The 27,041-nt window shown below is 39.7% G+C and overlaps 1 protein-coding gene across 3 annotated transcripts in view; it reads right to left on the bottom strand.

Annotated features, from left to right (window-relative positions):
• KIAA0391 (KIAA0391 ortholog) overlaps positions 1-26,493 on the bottom strand; it is a 53,057-nt gene extending 26,564 nt beyond the window's left edge. For all 3 annotated transcript variants that reach the window (XM_010583651.1, XM_010583652.1, XM_010583653.1), the window contains exons 1-4: positions 25,147-26,493; positions 22,780-22,827; positions 17,131-17,263; positions 1,846-1,953 (exon numbers count right to left, since the gene is read on the bottom strand). In XM_010583651.1, coding sequence (XP_010581953.1) covers positions 1,846-1,953; positions 17,131-17,263; positions 22,780-22,827; positions 25,147-26,147 — 1,290 coding nt within the window. In that variant the 5' untranslated portion in view covers positions 26,148-26,493. The remainder of the gene's footprint in view (positions 1-1,845; positions 1,954-17,130; positions 17,264-22,779; positions 22,828-25,146) is intronic.
• Between the last annotated feature and the right edge of the window lie 548 nt (positions 26,494-27,041).

The raw sequence follows: 27,041 nt of genomic DNA, 5'->3' as shown, positions 1-27,041 counted from the left end.
TGGGCAGTGAAGGAGCTATTTTGTTGCTTAGAGTGCAAACATACACTTCCCATACCCACTATCCAGCCAGTGAATATCTACAGGTATAAGGCAGGAGTAATGGGCATGTCCATCCTATCTCATGTAGTGACTCCACACTCTCACAAACAGGATCCAGATAACAGAAGCAGCAAAAGACTAGCTGGTGGAAACTCCAATGACTAACATTTTTTGTGCATGACAAAATGCAGCAGTAAATAACAGCAACATAGTTGGTAGAACAAGTAAATCTTAGCTAAGAGAATCTTATTCTGGAGGTAAGATGGGGTGAGCTCACATTACTGTTCTGTTGCACAGGAAGGAAAGACAGATCTTCCTAAAAATCCTCCTCATCTGTAAATACGTGGGATTCAAGAGAGATCTGATCTGTATCTATATGGAACAACCTAAATGGAAAGTTGATGCCGCCATACGGTCCCTCTGGAGCTCCCTGGCATCATGGATCCCAAAGTCCTTCCAATACAGCAGAAGCTAAGGAGGAACTCAAAGGCAGTTTTTGCTGCTCAGCATGCTAATACCTCCCAGTAAGATTTCTGATGAGAAATCAGCAGTAATTATCCATCAAAACCAGGCTGGCTCGGCTCTTTGCTCCACTGCCTCCAGCTTTTACAGACCATTCAGGATCCTGTTCAGAGCTCCCACACTGGGACAGGCCCACACTGAAGAAGGACATGGTTTCTCTTCCCCCTCTTTGGCAGCATAGATCTGTCTTTCTAGATCTTAAAACACTGTGCCACTACATGCTGCCTGGGATTCTTCTCAGATAATCAACACTTCCCCCTTGATCCCATCCAAACAACTTGTAAACTTCCTTTTCTATTTGCATAGTAAGGAAAGTACCCTCTTTGTGAGCCAGTAGCTCATGAAACTTCACTGCTGCTCTCAAACAAACATCTTTCAGCAAGCTTATCTAACCTCCCTACCTCAGCTGCTTTCATCGACATATATGAAAGCATATCCTGCTTCTTAAGAATAGTTTTAAAGTAGTTCTTAGAACAAAAATGTATTTCTTGTAATTACTAGAAGTAAATTACTTCCTTTATTATCAAACTCGTTTATAACAGTTTTAATCTCAAGAGCATGAAAACTTAAAATTCTAGCTTTGGAATATATATGTGAGCAGCTACTTTGTTACTCCTAATTTAAAGTAAATATTTTATTAACAAAAAAACCCCACCTTAAACCATTTCTTACTGAAATGCTAAAAGGGAGTACCAAGAATTCTCAATAATAGGTATTGGTAAAACCAGCAGGATTATTCTTCTACAAATCACCAAGTGGAAAGAACTGAAGCCAGTTTGAGCTGCCCTTGTAAGAACAGGACTCAAATGCTTAAGATAATAGGAATGAAATAAAGTTTAAACTTGTACAGGATGTGGTTTGAACTAAGTAAGGGGTTATTTTAAGAAGAACTCTTACCAGCATAACTACATTAGACTAAATTTTCTATATGGTAGATTTACTCTGTTCCCCCAAATCCCTATTACTATGACAACATACACACTCACACAGTGTATGCCCTAATAATGTTATTATGGATACCTTAGCTATAACTATGAGCATTGCATATATGAGGAAATTTTGGTATGATTTTTTTATGGCTAATACAGTCAAATATGCAAGAAGAACCATCTTCCCACTAATAATTTTTAATTTGTGAAGTCTAGATAACTCTTTGAACTTCATTGTAACATGTGCTACAAAAATGTTTGATCATTTTCTCAAGAGGATAAGTAATAATGAGGCACTCATTCTTTTACAATCAGCACACACAAAATTCTTAATGAATATTTAACCAGCACTTACATTTTCACAGTGCATCTTTCTGGGTTTTATGTGGGAAACATTGAGTCCATCAATAACAATATCAAATGGAAGTCGATTTTCCACAAATGTTTGAAAGGCTTCAAATTCCTGAAATAAATAAATAAATAAAAAACAAACACAGGGGAATAATAAGTTGAGTTTAACAGAAAGAGATTTCTTTCACTTTTTATTAAAAAAAGAAACAAAGCCTAAATGTCTCACTTTTCCTTCATTGGCTACACTTCACATCTTTACTTGCGTACTTCCTAAAACAACCACACAAAAAAAAAAAAGAAAAAAAAAAACTTTAAGCCATAAGCATTAGAGTGGATACTTCCATTATAATTTTAAATTACATTACAACTGAAAACCAAAACTTTACAATCATCCAGATTTTCATTGTAATCTGAACTGTACACTTACATAAAGATACATGCCATAGTCATTGTTATGCAACAGCTGCAGAAAGAAAGCAACTTTACAAACCAGTAGACTGTGACACTACTACTAACTTAACATTTCCAAGTGTAAAATAAGCGTCATACTTAGTTTCTCCGTAAGAATTCTGAAATCTCTGAATGCCAGTCAATATTTAAATAAACATTCATTTAGAAACACAGCAGTCCATCTGTGAGAAATACACAGCTTTAAGGCTAGCAAAACAATGTCAGAAACATAATGCAGTGATTGAGCAAACCAACAGCATCCATCCAGTTTTTCCAACAGAAGGAAAACCACAACTGCTTTAGGCTTGAGACCTCATAGGAGGAGAATGGAATACAAAGCTTTAATAAAATCTTCAGGAATTTCTCCCTTGATTTTTGAGAAAAGATTTAGTGTTTTTAGCAGACACTTGCGTAAGATTTCTACTTCCTGCTTCTGACTGGTTTTAATAGGCACAGGAACCCTAAGCCATCCTCAGGGGCAGTGACCTGGTTTCATAAATGACCTTTCTAGCAACAATTAAGACTTACTTATCAGTAACAGAAGTTTCACAGTCCAAGGCTATAAATGAACTTTCATAGGAACTCAAAACAATTGCAAATTTCATGCCTTCTGCCCAAAATTCAAGGAGTACTTTTCTAATCTTGCTTTCTCCCATGTAGCCATATGGCAACATACAAGTCTAAATAAAAAACATCCCCTCAGCATCCAAACAAAAACCTATACAGCATATACAATTCTTCCTCGGAGAAAGGAATGAAAGAAAGAATTTATTTGCCCAGAAAATACATTGCTGTCAGGCAGTAACAAATGATTACCAACTTGAGTCAGAATGCTTACGACATTATACTAGGAAAAGGGTTACTTGTATTAAGAGTACAAACCAACCAAGTGAGATAAGATGTTAAAATTTCACACACAATTTCCAAGGGAACAGAGGCATACTGGTCAAAAGCATACTGAAGAGAACACAGACAACTCGGGGCTTAGTCTAGCACCACCAGAATTAATTGCCTTTTATGTGATCTTTCATTTCTCCATGGCTTAAATAAATGTTATTATTGAGAAAGTATAAAAAGCTGGGCAAGAAAACAAAAAGAAATTGTTGGCACTTGTGAAGTGTTTCCCCCTGCCCCAATCTCAATGTATTTTATATAGATGAATAAATATTCTCATTGCCATCTGACAGGATGGACACAGAAAGGAAGCCACTACCAAAAGCGGTGGTAGGAGAGGGAGGAGAAACAAATGCAAAACCTAACAAGGATTCCTGACTTCTGGGCTTACGCCATCCAGTGGACTTCCCCATGGTTCAAAATCAGATGAATCATCACTGTAATACTGGATGGCTGTCTGAAATGTGGGAAAGATACAGAGAAGGAAAACACATGCAGACTGAATAAAGGTAAAATAGGAGAGCTTTGAGAGAAAGATGAGTGAAAATGGGAAAGACAAAAGAAAGTGGAAGCAGATGAAAAACACATAGTAAACACTTCAACAGAGAGTTATTTTCCTAATGCCAACAAATGCCAGTATTATTTCACTTAACATGGTTACAGTCAAGTAGACATTTTTATAAGGTATAGTGTACATGGAATCTTGTCTTTAAGGCCTCAGTTCAATACAAAACAAACACTTTGTGGAGAATTTTTAAAGTCGTATTTTATTTCAAGTGACAATAGTTATAGAGCACCTCCAGAAGAGGTGGGTTTTCCCTGATGGGCAGAGTAGAGTGTTTTGTCGAGGGAACACTATAGCACGAGTTGGTGGAGCAGCAGGGGAGTTCGGTGGGTCAGCGCTCCCCTCTGCCCACTCTTTGCTTGGCTCCCTCTCCTCTCCCAGCAGGGCAGATGGAGCAGGAGTTGCCACGAGGGTCCTACTGAGAGGCGCCAGGATATGCTCAGCACCTCTCAGAAGCCAGCTCATGGCTCTCTGGAGTCTATTTTTGGAGCTGGGGAGATGCTGCAGCTTTTTCAGTGTTGTTGCCTTGGCCACTCCACCTTTCCCTGCCATCTCCTCCCATCCATGTCTCCTACTCCATTCTCAACATGTGCCTGACAGTGTGCCCCTGCCAGCCTCTCAGATCTGCTCAACTGTTTTGCCTCACTGCCAGTAAACTGTGCAATACAAGGAGAGATGGTTTGCTGGCACAGGAGACTCTTATCCACACAGGGAGGTGAGGAGTTAATAGCAGAATAAGTACAGAAGACAAATGGCCAAGTTTAATTTATGTCACCAAATACAGAAGACTGCAGTGAAAAGCCTTAGACAGACTAAAAATCCCCAAGGATCGGTTCATTTTCTCCTTGCCATCCATATTTCCCCAGCAACACACAAGAGTGCTCCTTTTCTTTTCCAGAAAAAAAAATACATAAAGAACAATAAAGAAGATCTTGGTCGGCTCCCCTGTGAGAGTTTTTGAGTCGGCATATTTCCCATCCTCTCCGGACACAGGGAAGGAAAAGGGCGAAGCCTAGGAATAATCAGCAGATTACATCATCCAGACACAGTACAAAGGGTTACTCAAACACACACAGACTTACACTATAAGAGTGTATTGGGTCGGACTGAGATGGAGTTAAATTTCCCCGTAGCAGCCCTCATAGTGCTGTGCTCTGTACTGGTAGCTAGAAAGCTGTTGATAACACACCAGTGTTTTGGCTACTGCTGAGCAGTGCTGGCACAGCATCAAGGCTGTCTCTCCATCACTTCCCCCTGCCCTCACCAGGAGGCTGGGGGTGGGCAAGATCTTGGGAGGGGACATAGCCAGGACAGCTGACCCAAACTGACCGAAGGGATATTCCATACCATATCACATCTGCTCAGCAATAAAAGCTAAGAGAAAGGAGGAGGAGGCTGGCATTCATTATTACGATGTTTGCCTTCTGGAACAACTGTTCCATGTACCAAAGCCCTACTTCCCAGGAAGTGGCTGGACATCACCTGCTCATGGGAAGTAGAGAACAAATCTTTTGTTTTCCTTTGCTTCTGCATGTGTCCTTTGCTTTTGCTTTATTAAACTGCCTTTATCTTGAGCCACGAGTTTTTTTCCATCTTATTTTCTCCCCCCGCCCCCGGCCCTGTCCTGCTGAGGAAAGGAGTGACAGAGCAGTTTTGTGGGCACCCGGCATCCAGCCAAGGTCAACCCACCACAAAGAGAGAAAATATACAATTTGAAGAATGCTGATCTTTCAAAGATCAGGATTTGTCTGGATTTTATGCACATCTTACAGCCACAGTAATAAGGAGATGATTCACCCACAATTCTCTAAAGATATTTCCTTCACTAGCCAACTGTAAGAAGAAATTGAAGATCTTCGTTATAAGCCATAAATGAAGTAGAGCCCAGCTGCAGCTAGGGTACAGCTGATTCAAGAGAAGCCAGACACAATCATCCAGGCAGTACAGTGATGATGTGAAGGTTGGTTTAAGCAAAAAGAAGCAAGCTATTCACAGGGGCTTCCCCTTCCAAACAGAGAATGCAATGCGTGATCTACATACACCCTGGCATGTGCCGCAGGAAGATTTACGTGGAAACATCCTGCTGAACATGAGAAGGGGCACTTCTGATGAATCCTTTCAACACACCAATAAGTAGCAGAACATCTCTCTCTCTCTCTCCCCGCCATGCCCTGCAAGTAAGAGCACCAAAACAAACACAGCAAACCTTACACTGATTTCTATCTTGTTCTGACCAGGTTCATCTCACAAAGTTTCCAAGGAAAAGTCCATTCTCACAGCCTTGGAAACACTACTCAAACTCGATTCAACAGACTTGGCAACTGAAGGGACAAAACTTTAAAAACACATTCAGCATTGCTTATTGACATGACCCTCTTAATGCTTGGAAGCCAAAGAAAAGTGTTGCAATGCAGCAAGGCTGTTACCTCACTGCAAGACTTCCCACAGCAGCCAGTGCACTGCATGCACATGTCTCCCTGCAGCTGGAATATGCGCAACGCAGCGGGGTGCTCACCGGAGGCTCCAGTGATATCCTGTTTCACACCACATACCAAAAGCAAAGGGAATTTTAAAAAACCCACCTGATTTCATTCATTGCCTAGCTGGGAAAATAGGGGAATGCCAACTACGCAACCGTGTGTAATGATTCACTGCACCTTCTACTAAGAAAACTTATCTTTGCAAATGAACACCACACTGACTAAATCGATTTGGAAGTAAGAGCCAGCCATAACAAACCCATGATGGAACTTACCTTGATGTGAAGAATTAAAGACATTTAAAATATTTTTTTTTTTAACCACTAGTGTGTGTGGCTCAATTCCATTCATATCTCGGCAAAAGCACAACACAGTCTCGCATTTTTTGGTACTCCACACCAGCTGAATGACTCATGCACTATTTCACCATCATTTTATGGTATGTAGTGGTGCTGCCACAGAAAGAGGTGTTTCTACCTTCTCCCCTCCCTCAGCCATTCATTCTTAGCCTTGCCCCCTCTACCTACACACACACACATTTTTTGGCACAAGGAGAATGACTGACATGGATGAAGAACTGATCCACCATGAACTGAGCCAATTAACAGTCTTAGCCTGCACCAGGCTGTTGAGGTCAGAGCACAGAGGTTTGTCCTGGCATGAAAATTCAGCCAGGACATGGAATAGGAATGAGACTGGTAGCAAGGGAGACTACTGGGATCACCTTTTCCCACAGGTAGCCGTGACTATGCTAACTTACTGGACTGTGAAACTACAACATTTTATGGATTTCTCTCTCAACCTGAGGTATTGCAGCAAAACAATAGATAAAGGTTAGTTTTAAAAAACAGAAGTACAGGAATTATTGTTTGAAAGAAAAGAGATTAAGTTTGCTATTTTAAACATTCATTTAAAAATAATTTTTAAAAAAGTGTGACCTCAGACTTCAAAAGTCTGGCTTACACAGCCAATAATATTGGAAATAGCAGTAGTAATAAATCTAAAAATAGGACTTTTCTGTAAAAGTATTAACACTATTTCAACTTCTGTAAATACATTTATAGACAGAAATGTATGTTTTTCTTCCAATACCAGTGCACAAACTCAAAAGCACAACAAAAATGAGGGGAGGAATTCATTATTATTATTTACAGATATACTACGTTAAATACGGCAACATAGAAATAAACATCACAATTGAAGACAAAACAAAGAAAACATAGCTATACAAGCATGTCCTTTGATAAGAGCAATGAGCGTAATTAAAATTAGCATTTTGAAATAATTTTAACATCTATAACAGATCTAAGTATATGACAAGTTTCAGATCACAGAAAGGTTAGATCACTTGAGCATTTTTCTCCTCAAGTCTAAATAGGAAATATGTTGGCAACTAGAAATAAAATAACGGTATTGCTCAAATTCTGCAACAATCCAAAATGTCTACTGATCTAAATGCCAAACCCCAAAGTAATATAACATACAAAGGAGATAAATGAGCAAATCCACAGAGAACTTTTAAATACAAGAAAGGCTATTATGTTCATGCCAACACATGAAATTTGAAAAGAAAAAAAAAAAGAAAAAAAAAAAACACCCTACCAAAACCTATTAAAATCACTGCAGGAAAGGCTGCCTGTCACTTCTTCTAAACAATGAAGTTTATGCTCACTCATCAGGAATGGTGGAGAGACACTAAAGTCAAATTAAAAAGTGCAAAACTATGGTATTCAACATATATTGTTTCCAGAAGCATTCACAACAGTTTAAGCTTTGTACAACAGAAAAAGCAGTGCTTCCCCTCTCCATATTAAGTGGCAACATACTAAAGTGCAAGGAAAGAGCAAAGTCTAATTAACAGAATATTATACTGCACTTAAGTATTGTGTAACTCTATCCTAAGTATCAAACAGTGTTTTTCAACACGTAAGACCAGCTTTTAGAGAAGTGAAAACATTCACTTTCTAACAGTTTCATAAAATAAAAAGTGATGGGGGTTGCTTTCTTTTCAGCAATGTTTCTCAGTATCAGAAGAAAAACACAGGAATGAGATTTAGAGTGTGAGAAATAAAATTCAGCTGTCAAGCTGAAATCCAGCCAATTTTTTTTAAGGCACCTCGTTCAAGCACTCTTAAATCTGTTTGTTGCTATGCCTGAAGGGTTTGAATATTTCCCCCACAGTTTCAAAGCTTGGAAATCCCCTTCAAACCCTTATGAGCAGGAAGGCTTTTCTCACTATTGTGTATTGGTATCACTATGTACTCTGGATTGCATACAATTTGTTTGCCCTCTGTTACATGCTTCTAAAGTTAACAAATAATCCAGGACTCAAACTCCTGTGGCTGTAGCTTTCAGAGATACCGTCACAAACAAGAAAGTGCTTGCAGGTGCATTGACAACCTGGCTGAGATGTGCTCTGTATTGCCTGTTCATAGTCCTCCATCAACAGCAGGCAGTGTTCTCCTGGGACTTGTTCCTGCCTGCCTATATCAGACAGCAGAGGGTCAGTCATGAGGCCAGTGCAAAACTTGGACCTCAACAATCCAGGCAGTGCACTTCTGAAACGTCCTTCCTGAGCACACTTAACATGGAGGGAGGAACAAGCAGTTTGTGCTGCTGTCCTCAGTGGAAAAACGCCCTCATCTTTGCAAGGCTGCCATCCTAAGTACAAGAGTATAGAAATGGACCATACCAAGCTTTCTTTTAAAACAAACAAACACAAAAAACTTGCAAAGGCAGTTGCAGAATTTTTAATTCACAGTGCTTTCAAAATTGTAAATGCTATTTTGGAACCTTTTTGTCTTAAGGCAAACCACCTAACAGAATGCCTAACAAGGAAAAGATTGACTTGAATGCTTGAATACAATGTAACGGGCATTACAGAAAGACAGTGAAATAATATAAAAGCAATGAATCATGAACTTGATAGAAAAGACACCGTCCCAAGTAAGTGAGGCAGACTTGCACTTAATTACAGACAGCCCATAACATCCATGTGGAAAAATGCTACCTGAATATCAGACAGCCGGATATACCTCCATGCTGCTTTCCCTGCTATGCTGCTACAGATGTTTGAAGCAAAACTGAACAAGGAACTGATCCAGCTGAAAAAACACCCACAAGAAAACAAAACACTATTATCTGGGTTTGTGCCCTGCTTACCATGGAGCTGTGCTCCCTTGTTTCCTGGCACACTTGCAGGGGCCAAAGGGGGCAGGAATGAACAGCTGGCAGGGTGGTAAGGCTAGTTATGCTAGTTTAAAAATCACACTGCCACCAAATGCATATGCTAACGAATATTTGCAGTCTCAAGAGAAACAGCAACTGTTCTGGGACAGAGAATGGCACCACATGTTCTACCCCTATATTTCTAGAAACAATCCAGAGACTTATAAACCTATGCACCCAGCATCTGTACACTGTAATATGGTTGAACCAATCACTAAAAATTGTGCAAACCCTCTGGAATAATATGATCTGGTAGAGTTTAATGTGCACGCCTTTTGCAAAAGAGTATCTCTAAAAATTCTTTCCTTGTGTCAATGAAAATGTAGGTAAAATAGAAGCAGATGGCATTAATTAGATTTTCAAAAAACCTGCCACAAGACTTCATAACAAGCTACTAGAACACTGAACTAGTTATAGCATTTAAAAAAGGCAGAATAGAAAAAACAAACGGACATGCTAATAAATTAGCAGCACCTTTCAAAGTTCTATACTAATTCCCATATATATGAAATATTTTACAAATATTTAAGAAAGGGAATAGCACAGAAGCAGCCACACCAATGATGAATACAAAACCAAATTAAATTTAGCATCAGAAAGATGAAACAATGCACACTACAGGAAAAAAGTACACTTATATTCTACAGATTTATGGAGGAACTGTATCAACTTAAAGGATCATCATAGTGTAATAAAAAAATCTGTTCAAGTTGATGATGTTCTAAAACAGATCTAATTTAGGAAATAAGGTATTGGATAGATAACATGAAACTATATAACTTCTTAAGCAATTCTAATTATCATAAATTATAATGAAGCCCTATATTAGACAATTCCACACAGGCCTCTGCAGCATCAGAAGAATCTGGTTTTGACCACAGCTGGAGACCAGCTCCTTGACTTAGAAGAATGTTTGGTAATGGACCAAAGTACCAAATGGTAAAGCACCATTCGACAATGCCTAAGTTCCAAGAGGTAACATTTCAAAGTGTCTTAAATCAACATGTGCTCATGCTAATTTTACTTTAGAAGTATTATCAAAGAACTTAGCAATATTCAGAGACAGAGAACACTTAAAAAAGGATGTTAGTATATGTAGTCTGCATTACATAAACATCTCTTAAGATCCTACTTAGTGGAATGCATGAGCTGGAAGTGAAGGACTGTGTGTCCAAGAAGTTCCTGATAAAATAATCTCCTTAAAAATTAGCTACTCAGATAATTCAGATTAGTTTAATTCTTTAGTTAACAGTTACTGTTCTGACTTCATGTTTATGGTCCTGTCTGCCTCTGTGATCAACTAATGAACAAGAAAAAAGAACAACTTTATCAAGGTATGCCATTCTTAAACCTTGGTGAAATTTTTCAATTTCTTGTATTTCTCTCTCTTTCTTCTTATATGTTCTAGCTAATGTAAGGAAGATACAGATCTGAGAAAAATCACTGCCATCAGCAAACCATGTTTGTATTTTGCTTAGCAAGATCTTCAGGCGATCTACAGTGGAAACAAGTTAAGGTTAGCAACCGTATTTTAACCAAACAACTGGTGTTCAAAAAAATAAGATTAGAACCAGATTTTTCTTACTTGATTGCACTAACTGGAATATGAAGAATGTAGCATATTAGAAGATTTTCCAAATAGAGAGGTGACAAAGTTGTAGTTTAAAAAGGCTGTGGAGGACAATGAAACAGGTTTAGACAGTGGATTGGAAGAAAGGAGCATTCTTGTGTTGCAGGGTGGCCTAATTTTGCTGCACCATTTGATGGCAAAGGAGACCAAGTGACCTGAACAAAGTCCCAACTCACTCCTTGCTATACAAATCAAGGAAAGGAAGACTGTGGACCACCCCAGAAGATTTGACCCACCCCCCAAGAAAGATTCTCTAACACTGAGGTAATTGAGGGAAAGAAATATGCGCCAAATCTATGTTTTCATCTAGATCTATTTCTTGCTGCTAAGGAAGCAGCTTAGTCTTTCATCCTCCTGCCAAAAGACTCTCTGTGCTTCTGTTTGATTCCATTATCAGGAGCCTCTGGGGTAAGGGAAGATGCAAAAGAAACCTTAGAAAAATTCCAACTGCCTTTGCCTCTCACCACCCATTTCCCATTTGGTCTCTCCTCTTCCCCTCCTCTTCCTTCCTTCCAGAAGTTCCCTCCCCTCTAGCAGATCATATCACAAGAAGAGTGTAACGCCAACCCTGAATTAAATGGAGGCAGGAGGACAGAAAGTAAGGAGGATAAAGGCTGCAGCTTGGGCTGCAGTGCTCTCAGACTGTCTGGACACTCTACTACTGCAATTGTCTCAACACCCACCATAAGCCATTACCCGTCTTTATTCTGTGCTTACTAGACCTACAAGATTCAGTAGTGGATCAAGCTCTGAGGCTAGTGTTCTTTCTAATCCCCAAACTAACCCTAGTTCTAGCCAAAACACTGCAACTGAAACAAGCCCACAGCTAACCCTGAGCCCCACTCACCAGCTCTCCTCCATCCTTGTTGATGTTACAAGACCTAGCGGCAAACCTGGGTCTTAAGGCAATGCAGGATTCTGCTCTACTGAATACTAACTCTATCCTGACTGAGTTCAGTGACCCATATTTAGCAGAGAACTGAAAAAAAAAGCTGTTCAACCTGATCTGCAAATGTTGTGTCTCACCTTTGTAGGTTTCTCCAGACCTATGACTGCACAGGACTCTTCATGATCCAGGAGTCTTCAGGCTTGATATCAGTGTATTTAATTATAATTGCAACGCTAACCTTATCCTTATCCACAAGTTAATGACCATATCCTTCCCATAAGTAAGAATTAGCCACAAGGCAACAATGGGCTTAGTTGTCAATCTGCTATTCTATAAAACCTGTAGAATTGAACTGTTCAGCACTGGCCGTCCTATAATCAAAGAGCAGTTAGAAGTAAGTTTTTTGATCCATGTTTTTGCAGACTAGATAACACATTTGTCCTTACTGATGCCACCTCTAATCTAATACTCTGGCCTAACCACGGCCACATTGAATGAGTGCTTCAAGTATTTTAACTCCTAAACATTAACTCTTACCCTAGTCTTATCCATAGCCCAACACCAGCGCATACCCAAAAGGCTACCAAGAAGCCCTTCATCTCCACCAGCACTCAATCTTAATGAACTTGTAAGACTCCAACAATAACTCAAGTTCTCCAGCACCTGCTGTCCAAAACACTAATGCCCAAACACCACACTTTCAGGACTTTCTAGATTCAGCAATAACAGGTTCCTCCATCCTTGCTATACTGAAACCCCAGCCTACCTACAATTCAGTAACTCATACCCATCCAAAAATTAGTCATAACTTGCTCATCTAAGCCAACCTCAGCATTCATCCTATTCTTGGGCCTCCTAGAGAAGAGGAAGGAAAGAAAAAAAAAAGCAAAAAGAAAAAAAAAAGCACAAGCTCAGAAGTCTCTACCGTCTTGAAGCCTCGGTTTAGCCCTAATCCTAAGCCTAACTACAGCTCACCACCCCTATATCCTTCTCCAGAACTAATAGAAAGATTTCAACCCATGCTGGCACCATCAGGATTTTCATCCTGCCAGCACGCTTCTAGCTGAAGCTAGCTCTGAATCCAGGTGCTGTCATTTTAAACCAAATCCTAGCAAAGTGACCCACCCTGCCACAGAAGTGACAAGAGGACTTCCAGTCATTCCCACCTGAGAAGAAACCACAGGAACTGTTTCTGCTCAAACCAGCCCCCATTCCAGTGCAAGAGGCTTTGCAGCATTCAGCAACATGCCAAATTGTTGCACTCCTACTGCAGAGGACAAACACTTAACTAGGAATCTGATCCTTTTGCTGAAATGTGGCACACATCTGGGAGGGAAGGATGCACATGAACTCACGGGAGAAATTCCACTCAGCCTTCTCCTTCCTTCCATGTTTCCTCCCCTCAGAAAGTTCTTTGCTCCCTGGCAGTGACAGGGAGGAGGTAACTTACTTGGGAATAGAGGTAGAGGAGCTAAACAGCACAAATAGCCTGGGCTGTGGCCCACACTGTGCACACGGTATCAGCTGTTTGCTGGGAAGGGGTTTTCTCCGCTTCAGCCCCTGATCTTCTCAGGAGACACAGCAGGCCTAACTGAATTAACTAGCCTTCTCTTTCTCCCTGATCTCAGGCAAAGAAGCCATGACACCCAGGGGCAAGATGGACAGCCATAATCATGCAGGCATCTCAGGGCAGGTAAGGGTATCTCACCTTCGAAACAGCTCAAGTGCAGGCAATTTAGCTGACTTTGACCACAAGTTGAGAGTAAACAAAGCATGTAGAAGAATGAGAAGATCACACTGGAACTTGGGAGTGAGGGCTCTGCCAGATGGGGTTAGAGCAGACTGCATCAGACATAGTTTTCTTAGAGCTTGGAGTACATAGGTTTTTTTGGAAGTAATAAACTACTCTGTTCAGAACAGGACTGACATATACCACACAGGGCTTTAGAGCAAATCATGGAGCTGGGAAACATGCACACGTGGAAGAAGAACCAAAGCTTTATAGAAAAGAAAAGGCATCAATCTAAAAGTAAGAGATAGAGCTTTATTTTCAAGGCTCCTTGGAAACAGCACAACCTCATTCAGTTGCAAAAACAACACTGAGATGAATGGGTCACTTCCTCTTCCTTCTCCAGTCTCTTATATTCTAGAAGAACATGTAAAACCCCTTTACACACTTAGCCCAGACCTAGTGTGGGGACTTTACATGCCCACAAACCCATCTCTTCCTGCCTTCTTGACAGCACATACACATCTCCCATGTGCTTCCTTCCCCCTGCACAACATTCAGGCTTATCAGGGGTATGAAGTATCCAAGAAGGGAATGAAATTACTGCATTTGTGTATTTTAGAGAAACACCTGGGAGCAGCTGCAACATGAAAGTCATCACAGTGAAACTTGATTCTGCCTCTCAGTATATCAATTATATCAACTCAGGCTCAATGGCATAGCTCCCAATTAAACGTAGCCAGGGTAAACAGGCATCCAACTCAAAACATCATATACACACTGGTACAAAAGGTGACAGTCTTGTTACAACATTTTCTTTCTACAGCAGCCTGCAAGGTTGCAGCTCACTATATTAGATCATCTTACGACATCCTAATAGACCTTTCAGTAGCTGTGCATGAAGATCTGAGCTGATGTCTCTTTTTAATGTGTAACTGGTATTTCCTTATCACAGATAATCAGTTTTATAGTTCATGTAAGCCATCTTTTCAACATATTTGTAAATAGTGTTTACTGCCATTCTGATGTACAAACCTAAGTTGTTTGATTTTCTTTCCTAAAACTAATTACAGAAAAGATTTTTTTTTTTTTTAATCACAGCACAACAGACTACTTTTGGGAGATCCTCAGCAAACCAAATCTTTGCTCCTAATTTTCTACTCCGATCGCATTTAATCTTAAGTGAGAGAAATAAAATCAAATAAAGCAATGATGCTGTTGCAAAAGACAAAAGACTATTCCTCAGTGGGGTGAAAAAAAAAATAAATTCCAAATGCATTACATATTCAATTTGAAACATTGTTGGGAAAAAAATGTTTGGAGCTCAAAACAACTCAAACTGTTTCCCTGAATAATCATTTCATTGCAAGAAACACAGATGCACTAAAGAAAACTCGTTAGGAGAAAAGAAGGAATAGAAAGCTAAAAAGTTTTCTATTTGAATTGCGGCTACTACAAAAAAGTGACTGACTGGAAAATGGAAACCCCCCCCTCAAATGTACTTGCTTACACCCTATTTTCAGCCTCTTCACCTAGTTTCCCCTCTGGAAAACCCTGGCTGTAAGAGAAGTCACACAGTCTGTCATACCTAAAATGGGCAGCATATTTTCATCACCACAGGTCTGCTTTCACAGCACAAAGGCAACTAGAAAGTCCCAAATTTATTTCTGGAAACCTCTGACACATCACAACACTGTTTTGCCTCTGTCCCCACATACATGCTCAAAATTCACTGAGGGAGCAGACTTTAAGCTGTATAGCCAACAGTAAACACACCGGATTCATCTCCATTTAGCCTCCTGGTGACTGCCTGCCAATAGGGAACTGGAACAAGGTCAGCCTGGAACTAGCAAGTGGGTGGCCCAGAGTGGTAAATGATGGAATTTCGGCTATCGCACAGACTACCAAAATCTACTGACATCAAAACTTACCACAGTGTATTGAGTCTTGTTGCATTAGATGTCAGTCATTTGATCAATCAGGTTCTCAAACAGGGGAAACATCATTGCTACTACTGCTCAGCTTGGGCGTGAACTGTCCTGTTACCCAGAACTCCATTCCTAAATCTCCCCGCCTTCAACTGGTACTGCTAATTTAGCCCTGTGTACTTGACAAATTTGAAATTTTCAAGCCAGCAGTCACCACAGGGAACAGAAATGAAGCTTCACAGACTAGCCAGTTAACTGGTTAAGGAATTAAAAGTTTTGCTGTTGTTGCTTTCTTTAATAAACCAAGCTCAACCATAATTTTCACAAAGGCTTTTAGAGAACATATAAAGTTAGTTGTACAGTGTACAATAAACCACATCCTTTCGTTTATCTTATAATATTATAGAACACCAGTACCCATTAAAGACTTAAAGTTGTGATGGTATTTTTAAGCACAATTTCACTCCCCTGTACAATTTGCAGCTAGATCAGCTAAAAGTCCTGAACTGAGGAGAAAAATCTGTGTGGAAATTAGATGTCTGAACAACAGGCTTCATGTACTACAAGTACCCCAACACTAACTGTTTCAAGTTTCTACAACTGTTACACATGTGCAAGGTCTGTGTCTGCAGAAAGCCTGAAGAATTAGATCTGGTGTCCTCTTCCATATTTTCAGAACTGGTGCAGAACTGAGGTGCCAGCTGCAGCAAAATGACATCAATACTTACAAAAGGAAAGCAAACCCACCCTGAGATGTCGCGTTGGCTCCATCTAGCGGAGCTCAGCTTCATTCTGTATTACTATTGCTGAACCACTGATCTCCATGCAATGAGTAAGAAATAGAACTGCAATATATTATAGCGTCTGGGAATTATGCCCTCTCATATGGTTACAGTGACCTTTGAAAAGCTTGATACTCCTGATGTATATTGTAATTATAAATATGAAAGCATATCTTTAAAATTGAGGGGTAGTTTGTTGGTTGGTGGGTTGTGAAAGTTGAGTGAACAAAGTGATAATCAGTTCTTTATTGTTTCTGGCAAACAGCTGCCCAACTGAAAAATCAAGTATTCAGCACATAAATGTAAGCTTTAGATACAATACTGAACTTAAGAAACACTAGGACTTCTACTTTTTTGCAAGCTCGAAATACTAGATGTCTTATTTTGTTCCAGTTACTGCATTTTATTCCATACTTAAAATTTAGCTTTTGAAGGATTAGAAGATTTCCATAGTTTTTACATTTTTAATGTAAAAAAAAATTAATTATTTCAGTATCCATTAACAGCTGACTGAAAATATAAGAACAAAGACAATATGAAAGAGGTCAAGACTTAGACCCATTTTATAAACACAACTGAAATATACATAGCATACTTCAATATCTAATGGCCTAACAATGTTTAAAGCAAAGAAAAAAAGATCTGTGGTGTTTTCAAAGTACCTGAACATTAATTGCATATTATCCTCCTAACTTGACAGCGTGCAAGACCTACCTGTGGGCTTGTCTTTCTAAAAGTGTCAGTTCCATGTATCACGTCCCTTATTATTCTTTCTCTGAGATTATTATACTCCTCTTCGGTGAGGTCACTATCCTCCAGCTGATGGTTGCAAACTGGGCACTGGCCGCTGTAATAACAGTGAAAGAAGAAAACAAAAGGATAAAGGCTTTTACATAAGAAATACCTTAAATTTTATTAACTTATTGAGTGTCTGTGTATTAGCACAATTCTTTACAAGAACTCCAGCACAGTACAATCATCAGAAAATTTGTTGTACTCTTTCTGGGATGCATCCAAAATCTTCTAAAGTCACTAGAAATATTTCTATGTGATTTAGTGGTATCAGGACCAAAGATTTAACTCTAGAGACATTTGAGGATTTAGGACTAGAACTCTGCATGAGAGGATGGAGGAAAAAAAAAAGAGTATTTAAATATTCACCAGCATTTATTTATGCCTTGAGAGATCAGAGTTCAACTCTCAGCATTACCAGAAATTTCCACATCTCTAATACTTGGAAGTTTCCCTGCTAACCAGGAAAGTCACCATGGGTACATACAGCCCAGATCTCAATGTGGGAAGGTGACGCAGTTGCACTGGCCTGGCCGGAACATATGAAGCAGTTGTAGCCATAGTAGCTGAAGCTAGCAGGCAGGCCACAGAGCCTTGGTCTAGCTATAAATCCACTCCAAAGTGTTACAACAAGAAAATGAACCAGTGAAATACTCCATTATTGTGCCACTGACTGCTCCTACAAAAAAGACAAGCTATCTGTGCCTGGTTTATCAAGGTTTGGAATAACCAAACCTGACACAGGTGTGGGAATAACCCTGCTCAAAAGAAGGAAAAAAAAAAAGAAAATAAGAAAAGGTAACATAAATCTGCTGTATGGTTGGAAAAGCAAATAACGAGTGAGACTGCCTTCTTTGTGCTGCTTGTCTTTTGCTATGAGAGTTCCCCTTATTTCTAGGCTAACACTGTTCAGATCTCTCCAAGGTGGTCAAAGTGAACAGACTGAAAGCAGAATGTGACTAAGACAGAAAGTTTGCTTTGAAAGCCCTCAGCAATACTAAGTCACACTGGCACTGCATGTCTGTACAATGCCCAATTTCACCAGAGATTTTCTAATATCAAGCTGATGGCACCCAAACAGAAAGCAGCTTTACGTTGCTATCTCCTGGTGATTAATCACTACTTGTTTCCTTATTGCTAAGAAACTTCTGTTCCTGTTCTGTAGCATGGGCTAAATATCATCACATGGATCTAGGAATGCAGATTGCTGCAGATGAAAAAGCTCTGCAGCTACAGTCAACCAATGCCATCATTTAGCGATCATTTTGCAGAGCCAGAAACCCCACTCCATCATGCACAGCTGTTTCAGGGATTGTATGACTGCATGCAGCAATGGGACAGTTTCCTTTATCATTCACATTGTCCACTTCACAGTACTCTTAAGTTTCCCTGTTGCAGGGCCAGCAGCTATAGTAACAATTGCGGTTCTGCAGATCCCAAATCATACATTGTTTTGTCTGACACACACAAGAACTCTCCAGTGATCTGTCCATGCGTATTTTTAATACTAAGAGAATACACAGAGATTGAAAATCCATCATAAAAGATTACAGAATAGAACAATAGGGAATGTGAAAAAACAGACCTCAAACTCTTTAATTTCCTCGAGAAGAGTGCTGGCATATCATAGCAGATCCTGAAAAATTTTCCAGAACAGCATGAGTGAGGCAACACTACAGAGAATACACAGATCGGTGCCAGCCAAGAGGCACAACTTTTTATGTAAAGTGCTGCAAAAACTCCCCAGCACTGGGAAAGGCAATCAAAACAAACCATAGCCACAAGAACTATGTCAACTGCTATGAGTCAGGTTTTTGTTCCTAGAGCCTGCTAGCACAGCATGCACATAATTCCAAGATGCAAAACAAGACAGGCCTAACTTTCGTGGCCAGCTCTGGATTTTTGTACGATCCCCCAGAACTCTATCTTAAGAGAAAGAACAAACATCTTTTTTTTTAATATCGAGCCTTTTCTGTTGTTTCATGTCCCACAGTCACAACCTCTGCTCTAACACACAGTCTGAAGGAAATCAAACTGGAACTGTCATCACTTCCATGTCCCATTTTTTCATTCTTTTCTTTCCTAGTTGTCTCTCCTGTTAGCCCCTGTAAACTAAACACATAACACAATGCACAGCTCCATACACAGGTCAAAAATGTATGTCATGCATCACTACCATGAACCTCTGCATCCACCACAAAACCAGCATGTAAGGTGGGGTTAACAGTGGAGGACTGAGACAAAACAACCTGCATTTCTGTGCTTGAATTGTGAACTACATTAACCTTTTTTTTTTCCCCTAAAAAACTTATCTGAAAGTTTTGCAGATGCACTTTCTAAAGACAAACCAATGAGCTACAAATATACACAGACTCCATGGGTACACTTCTTGACTTGCATCTCTGATTGTGGGTTAAACCTAGAAATTTTTCCAAGCTTAACTTATCAATAACTACATGAAAAGGGAAAAAGAAATGGTCAGATAGGACATTAACATACACTAAGGAAATTCACAGTCAGTCGTGTCTGTTCTCAAGCACTTCTGCCAAGAATATCAGACATGAGATCCAGCTTGCACCTTCATCACCAGACTGGACACTCCAGCCACGGTACCAAGAAAATAAGTAGAATCTAGTAGCTTCTTCAGCAGGCAATAAAATGATGCTTAGTCTGAATGGGTCTTTCGTTCTTCCTGGCTGACGAACAATGACTTTTTTGCCACTTGCTCCCACTTAAGCTTCTCTTATATGCAGGATATCTTGTTGATGTTTCACATTTTTCCTTTCTATCATTCTCTGTTCAGAAGCCTATATTCACCCAGCTGGACATAGTTTGAACTGAAGGAGTAACCATTCTTCTCTAAATCCATCCAAATATCTTATTTTCACAAGCACAATCCCAGAACTGAATTGTAGGATTTGAGCTTTAAGTGTTAAAATGGAACAAGTTATTTTCCCCTGGCTGTCTCCACAGAGATATCCTAGAGATGCCAAAGCTAAGTCGTTGTAATTTTCTAAAACCATGGCAATCAGAAATGTTAAATTCTCCCAACAATTTATGTCTAGTATACATTAATGCACATACCATAAGCCAAAACTGCTTTAATTGCAATGCTGAGTGTGAATTTACTGAATCAAAAAAAGTTATGCATGAAATCCCAACAATGGACATTCACTGTTGCATACAAACAATACACTCCAGTTGCTCAACCCACTGTGGCCACTGCAGGCTTAGCCTACGTATTAATGTAAGCAATGCAACTGGCTGCTCATATAGCTGTAAAGTTACCATTAAATACATCTAACAGCATTAAGGAACTTCACAGTTTGGCAACAGAGAAGAAAGGCCTAATGAACTGTTACGAGACTATTTCAAAACCATTAAGCCTAAAGTTTAAGGACCTGTCCCACAGTTAACTTGGATCCTTCTGCAACGACCACTTTCAGATCACTTGAAAAAAACAAACCTCCCCATACCCAAACAAATCAACCCACTCCAACCACCTATCAACAACCAAAGCTCCTGAAGCTAGTTTCTTCTTGTGAATTCTCAATGTGGATTTCCAAAGGAAGCAGAGGCAAAACAGGCAGAAGAAACACTGAGCATCTTGCAAGACTGGACCCTTAGTCTAACTGCTGCTTTTTTGCAAGCATATCTTTAAAATTACCTTGCAATTTTTATAACTTCTCATTGATAATTTCAAGATTTCATGCCAAGAAATTCCCACACAGAAGGCTTTCACCTCTGTAGGATACATAGCTGTCCTCACAGATAACTGACCACTTAACTGCTGTTTTGAGGGACTTTTCTGAGATGGACTTGGAGTATCATGGCACCTATACATCAAACATGAAGTCAGACATGCTGCAGTAATTTGAACACAGGCTCAAAAAGCCTGAGCTGCAGCTTTCTGTAGCTGACCTTGGAAATCCAAAGCTTTTGTAACTCTCAAAGAAAAATGGTCAGCAGACTTCAATGTTTGTTTGCAGGGGGTTCAAGCTTCTGTCTATCACGGTTCAAAGAAACTAGGAGCTCAGTGCTAGAGGAAGCAGAAAATATCCTGGATATGAGCATCTTAGGTATAACTGCCAGTATTTATACAAAATCATAGTAACCTACAAATAAGCCTATTAAATTGTCAAACCCAGTTTAGGAAAAAGTAGTTCTTCTGGATTTAACTCAAGACTCATGTTTTAAGACATCAGTTAATGCTGACTGCAGAGATGAGTGTAGTAACAACCACCACATGAGTTTCAGAGATACCTTAAGGGCTTTGTCCTTTATGATTAGGATAAAAAAACAAACACACACAAAAAAAACCCCAACAAAACCAACAAACTTTTTTTTTTCTTTCTTAAATCCTAAGGATCTTTTCTGCCAGCAGCCATTTAACTTAAATGCAACAAAACTCTTATATTCTTTTTTTCTTCATTCAAATACTTATCCAAGTAGGCTACCTCAAACTTCTTTATTTCAAAATAAAAGTGTTCATACAGTTATCACAAAATAAATGCCATGTAGCACCTTGTTACCACTTTGTTCACAGATTCTTAATTCATGATAAAATGTGAGGTGATCTAAGTTAGTTTAGCTCTCAATGTCTGCAACAGAGTTTACAGACAGTAAGATAACAAGCTGCCTCTTAACCAAGACAGTGAACTTTAGAATTTGAACTCTGAAGGCTGAAATGAAAAAGGTTGTCTAGAATGTGGTGAATTATAATACAGTATAGTAACATACACAGTCTCATACATAATAATAATCCATCTTACAGTGAACAACCCCTACTCTTCGGACAGTGACTTACGCTGTTCTTTCATGGGTGTCAAAAGCAGCAGACTCTACATGCACTTTTACTTCAGAGTATGCAACACAGTCTGTTTTTATAGACCACTAAAAAAACCCATAATGCATTGCAGACATCTTATAATTAATACATTTATAGTTGCCAAATTGCTGCAAAACCACAGGACTGGGTTTCAAAGAGAATAACATATAAAATAGGAATTTACAGATATCAAGAAAACTGCACTGTAATAGAAACACATATCCAAGTTATCCCTGTGAAAACCTAACATAAGAATCATTTTGTCTTCACTGAAAATCAGGTGGGAAGGGAGAACTGTTCCATCTGTACAAATTAACTGCAGTGCACGAATAGTATCAGTTTTCAAGAAGACATCTATTTCCACACCAAAGCTGCTCTGTTACATATCCTGTTAAACAATGGTATTATAAAGCCAACCAAAAAAGTAAGTCTTTAATTCCTAAACAGTAAACAAATAAGCCATCCAGTAAAATGGCAGGTCTTATTCTTCTCTGTGGTCTCCTGTCTTGGCTCTGCTTAGTATAATTCCTTTCCAACTGTGCATGTTGGGTCTTGTTTAATGCACAAGAATGAGCTGGAAAACGGAGTTTGGGAAATGATATGTACACAACAAAGGTTCATATTCTCAAGTATTAAGATATTTTCTTATATAAGGAAAGCTATTTTTTATGTTTATGAAAGAAGAGTTCAAGATAGAATAATCAAAGACAACACCTCACTTTTAAATAAAATGTTCTATTTACCTGTCTTTAATGTTGGTCAGATGTCCTCTCCAGTTCCCTCCTGGTATACTAATGTGTACACAGGGAAAGATAAATAAAAACATTAGGTTCTTATTTAACAATACCTGAATTACAGATAAAGAGTAATTCTATTGTGGTCAACATTTAGAAATAAAAGACCAATCAATCATCCACCCTGCAAAGAAATCATACAAAGATTCATGTATAATTTAGCAACGCCTGAAAATATTATATAAAGAACTGGCATTTAACAACATTCAGAGAACTAACACCACCAACCTCCCCAGTTTATGTTGTCCCCAATATTAAGAACCCTACAAGTAACGAGGCTGCACTGACAATTTTTAAGTTGCTGCCCTACACATTCATAAAGCACCTCAGAAACCAGATGGGAAAACAGGAATCAAGATTTCTATGCAGATGTTGTCCTGAGAGATTAAGAAAGATATCCCTAAACCAAAATGCTGCATTGAGACTTTTTGACTTCATATCATTATCATCACCACCACTACCACAGCCGCCATCGTGCTGGTATAAATATTTCTTTTTGCCCACAAGATCCAAACCAGAATAGGTTACAGAATGGGAATACCCATGACAACATGCAATTGCAGACATCTCTCCCTTTGCCACTGTTTATTATCATAGGCTGCACATTCACATATGCCATGGCCTTTGGAATAACGATCCTGCTTCTGCCCTCCTTTCCCGTTTCTCATGCTCATACGTAGTGGTTCTTTAGTCTTCTTACAAAGACAACAGGCAACAGAAAATACTGTGATTCTTTGTTGCACTCTCAGATCTCTGTATTGGATCTGGCTTTACTCACTACTAGAAGTCAGTGCTGGTCTGCTCTTCAGAAAACTCATTTTTTAAAACTAGCACCTATTCAGTTACATTCACAGAGCGCACTTCAGTGCTTGCTGTACCATCAGTTTCCTTTATCAGCAAAAGTCACCTCCTAATCTGCATCGTTTTTGTAAGACTAACAGTGCTAGAAATTATCAGGTTCTATTTCTTTTTGGGAACTCCACGTAAACTGCTTATTTCTCTTCAACCACCAGCATATACAAGTTCAGCACTAGCAACTGGAACAGACAGGTGAAACTGAGCATTTTGTACAGGTTCACAGATGAAAAGCCACATGGGACAACTGATCACCTAGTTTCATCCCTCTATTACGGACTTTGTTTCTTCTTCATGTTTGAAACACTACTTCCTTTAGGGAAAGACCCAACATTGATCTTAAAACACTAGTCTACCACAGTCTTTCACAAATTATTCTAACAGTCAAATACAGTATTAAAGATACAAACAGGAGTTTGTCTAGCCTCAGCTTGCAGCATTGGTTTGCCACAGGCAATATATAGCTCTTCAACACACTGACCACCTCTGCAGTCTCCTTTCCAAGGACTTACTATGTTAAGTTTCCTGCACATGCAGCGCACACCTACAGGTAAGTCCTTCTCTGATCACTGGGAAAATAGCACCCCATGACAGATTTTCACCCACTAAACCAGTTCATCTCGATTGAAGCCTACTCTGTCTGCTCCCTAGCTATTCCCAGGAAAGAAAATAGCTAGGGTGACAGCAGTATAAGCCATTCTAATAATGGTAGTGGATTCCCACAGCCATATTTTCCATCCAGGAAGACTAACTTGTAAAATGGCTGTGTAGCTTACATAAACCAAAGCCAACAGTTTAAAAAAAAGTCATAGACAGGCTCACATACAACAGCATGACAAATATGCAATGGGCTCAGGTGAACTACACGGTGCACGCACAGCATAACTAGTTGTAATCTGCAGAGTCTGACCATTGCTACTCATGAAAACAAACTGTGTGGCCTGCTAAATACTCTGCTAAAATGAAGAGCCTCCTATTAAGATTATTCCTCTCCTATTATTCTATACAAAGTCAACATTTAATCTTCACTTAACCCAAGCTAAATCTGCTGCCTCTTTCCTTTAAAGAGAGAAACTATCTAATTTTCAAATAACTACTTCTACACACTGATAGGTTATAGGAAAAACTCTCATACCTGTCAATATTCCTTATGTACCAACCCCAGAAAGAGATGAAGTTGGATATTTTGGACAGCCATGACCCACCACAATTTCCCACTTTCTGTACCAAGGAGTAATATTTAACAGGTAAAATCTTACAAGAAAAGCTGAAATCAGTAAGAATTTTACACTTTTACACTAATTTGGGAGCAAAAATAAAATGCATCTTTTCATGACAATGTGTCTCTCATGGAGAAACAACAACCAAAATGAGATGTTGAGGGATCTTATTAGTGTTCATCTGAGAATAATCTGAATCCCATCCTCATGAACCGGAGCTTGCTATTGAAACATTATTTACCTTTCAAACCATAGCTTTATACTCCGCATAAATGTTTTCTGAGGGTATATTTGGTTCTCTCTCAAATATAAGAGGATACCAAACAGCTCTTTTTGTAACTCAGCACCTTTCATACCCCTGCTGAAGTCAAAAAAGGCCTGCAGGACATCCAAGGTTGGGATCAAATCCTTAGCCAACATTTCATGGTAAAGTTCAAACGCGAGGTTCATTTCTTGATGACGGCTGGCTGCTTTGATACAGGATTCATAGTTTGTCCGTGAGGGAATCATAATCTTTTTTACTTCTTCCAAAAGAGTCAAAGCCATTCTCCATTGATCTGAATTACTCAGCCCCCTGATAAGAACGTTGTAAGCCCCACTTTCTAAAATCTTAAATCTGATTTTCATTATATCATACACATCACAAATTTCTGAAGTCTGCCTCTGCTGGACACACAATACCAGATATTTGACCAACAAATTATATGGAATGTCACCATTACTCTTTGCCACATGGGTCAGTAAGGACTTAGCCACATCAATGGGGCTGTTGCACCTCACCATACTGTTAAACATCACTTCTTCAAATATTTCAGGCAACGGAAAGCTTTCCCTCAGCCTGTTCCATTCCTCAGCCTCCAAAGGTTTTTCTGGGGGCTGTACGTTGGTAAACTTATGCCTTGACAGAACGTGACTCATTAAACGTTTCTTTGGAGCTCCAACAGAGGAAGAAAAGTGGCATTTCCCTTCAGATATTTCTTTAGTCTCCTCATCCCATCCATGTTTTTCTTCAGAATTAATTTCAGACCTTTTCTTGGTAGGAAAGACATCAGTTCTTTTGGAACCCACTGGTAGTGCAGTGTTGGAAGACGTCATAAAACTGAAATAGCTAACCTTTTCCCTATTGGGGATGCTGAAAGAGACAGCAAATAGTTGTTGGCATCTTGAAACAGGCCAGAACAGACGACATTTCCACAGCAAAGTCTGAAAACCCTGTTGACTAGTTTGAAAAAACAGTGCCATCTCAAGAGGAAATTATCTATTAGCTCACTGTATCTAATGAGGTTATAAAATGGAAAATGCAGTTTGCATGGGGATGTTTATTATAAAAGCCCAAGGGCTGTCAAGCTGTATAAGCTTCAGTTTCAAAGTGCTTGTTCCATAAGTCCTTTCTGCCTCTTATGAAAACAAAAAAATGACAAAATCTTTTCTCACAAAAAAATCAATCTCCTAGACTGTGAGAACATTCATCCAAAATGAGGGTATCTTTCTAGAGAAGACACTTTGCAGGTTTGCAGGTTATCATTTCTGTTTGTTGGTCACTGTAAAGATGAGTGCTGAGTACGTTGTCGCAGACAGGCAACTCTGAGGCAGCCAGGCAAACGCCGCAGGTTTTTTTCTTCCTGCCTTTATCCGAGTCGAGTCAGAAGGTTTCCTAAAAATAAAAATTAAAAATAACACCACAACATCACGAGCTGCTCTGTGCTTTCCTGTCACGTTTACATTTGCATGCTAGCAAACACCAAGTTCAAGGTACCTCGACAATTTCAGGTTAGGAATCCCAATCCTGATCCCTCAGGCAGTCCCAGCACAGGATTCCTACGTTGGCTCCCTCCTACCTTTCAACCTGTGACAAACTTCCGTTTAACTGGTTTCCCCAATCGTAAATCCTGGGTAACGCCGCTGCCAAAAAGGCAGAGCAACACCGCTGGCAGTAATTACGGTGAAATCCCACGTAAACGTGAAGTTATAAAAGTAAGTACCGGGAGGTTCACCGGCAGCCGGCGCGGCTCATGAGGAGGCCCCGCAGGGCCCCACGTCCCTCGCTCGGTGCCCCGCGTGCCCGCCCCGGCCGCACCCCCGTAAACTACAACTCCCAGCGTGCAACGCGGCCCGGCCGGCAGCAGCGCGCTCCCC

Source organism: Haliaeetus leucocephalus, unplaced genomic scaffold (genome assembly GCF_000737465.1).
Source record: "Haliaeetus leucocephalus isolate CR32 unplaced genomic scaffold, Haliaeetus_leucocephalus-4.0 Scaffold932, whole genome shotgun sequence".
Lineage (NCBI taxonomy): Eukaryota > Metazoa > Chordata > Aves > Accipitriformes > Accipitridae > Haliaeetus > Haliaeetus leucocephalus.
This window is presented reverse-complemented; position numbering and strand designations above follow the sequence as displayed.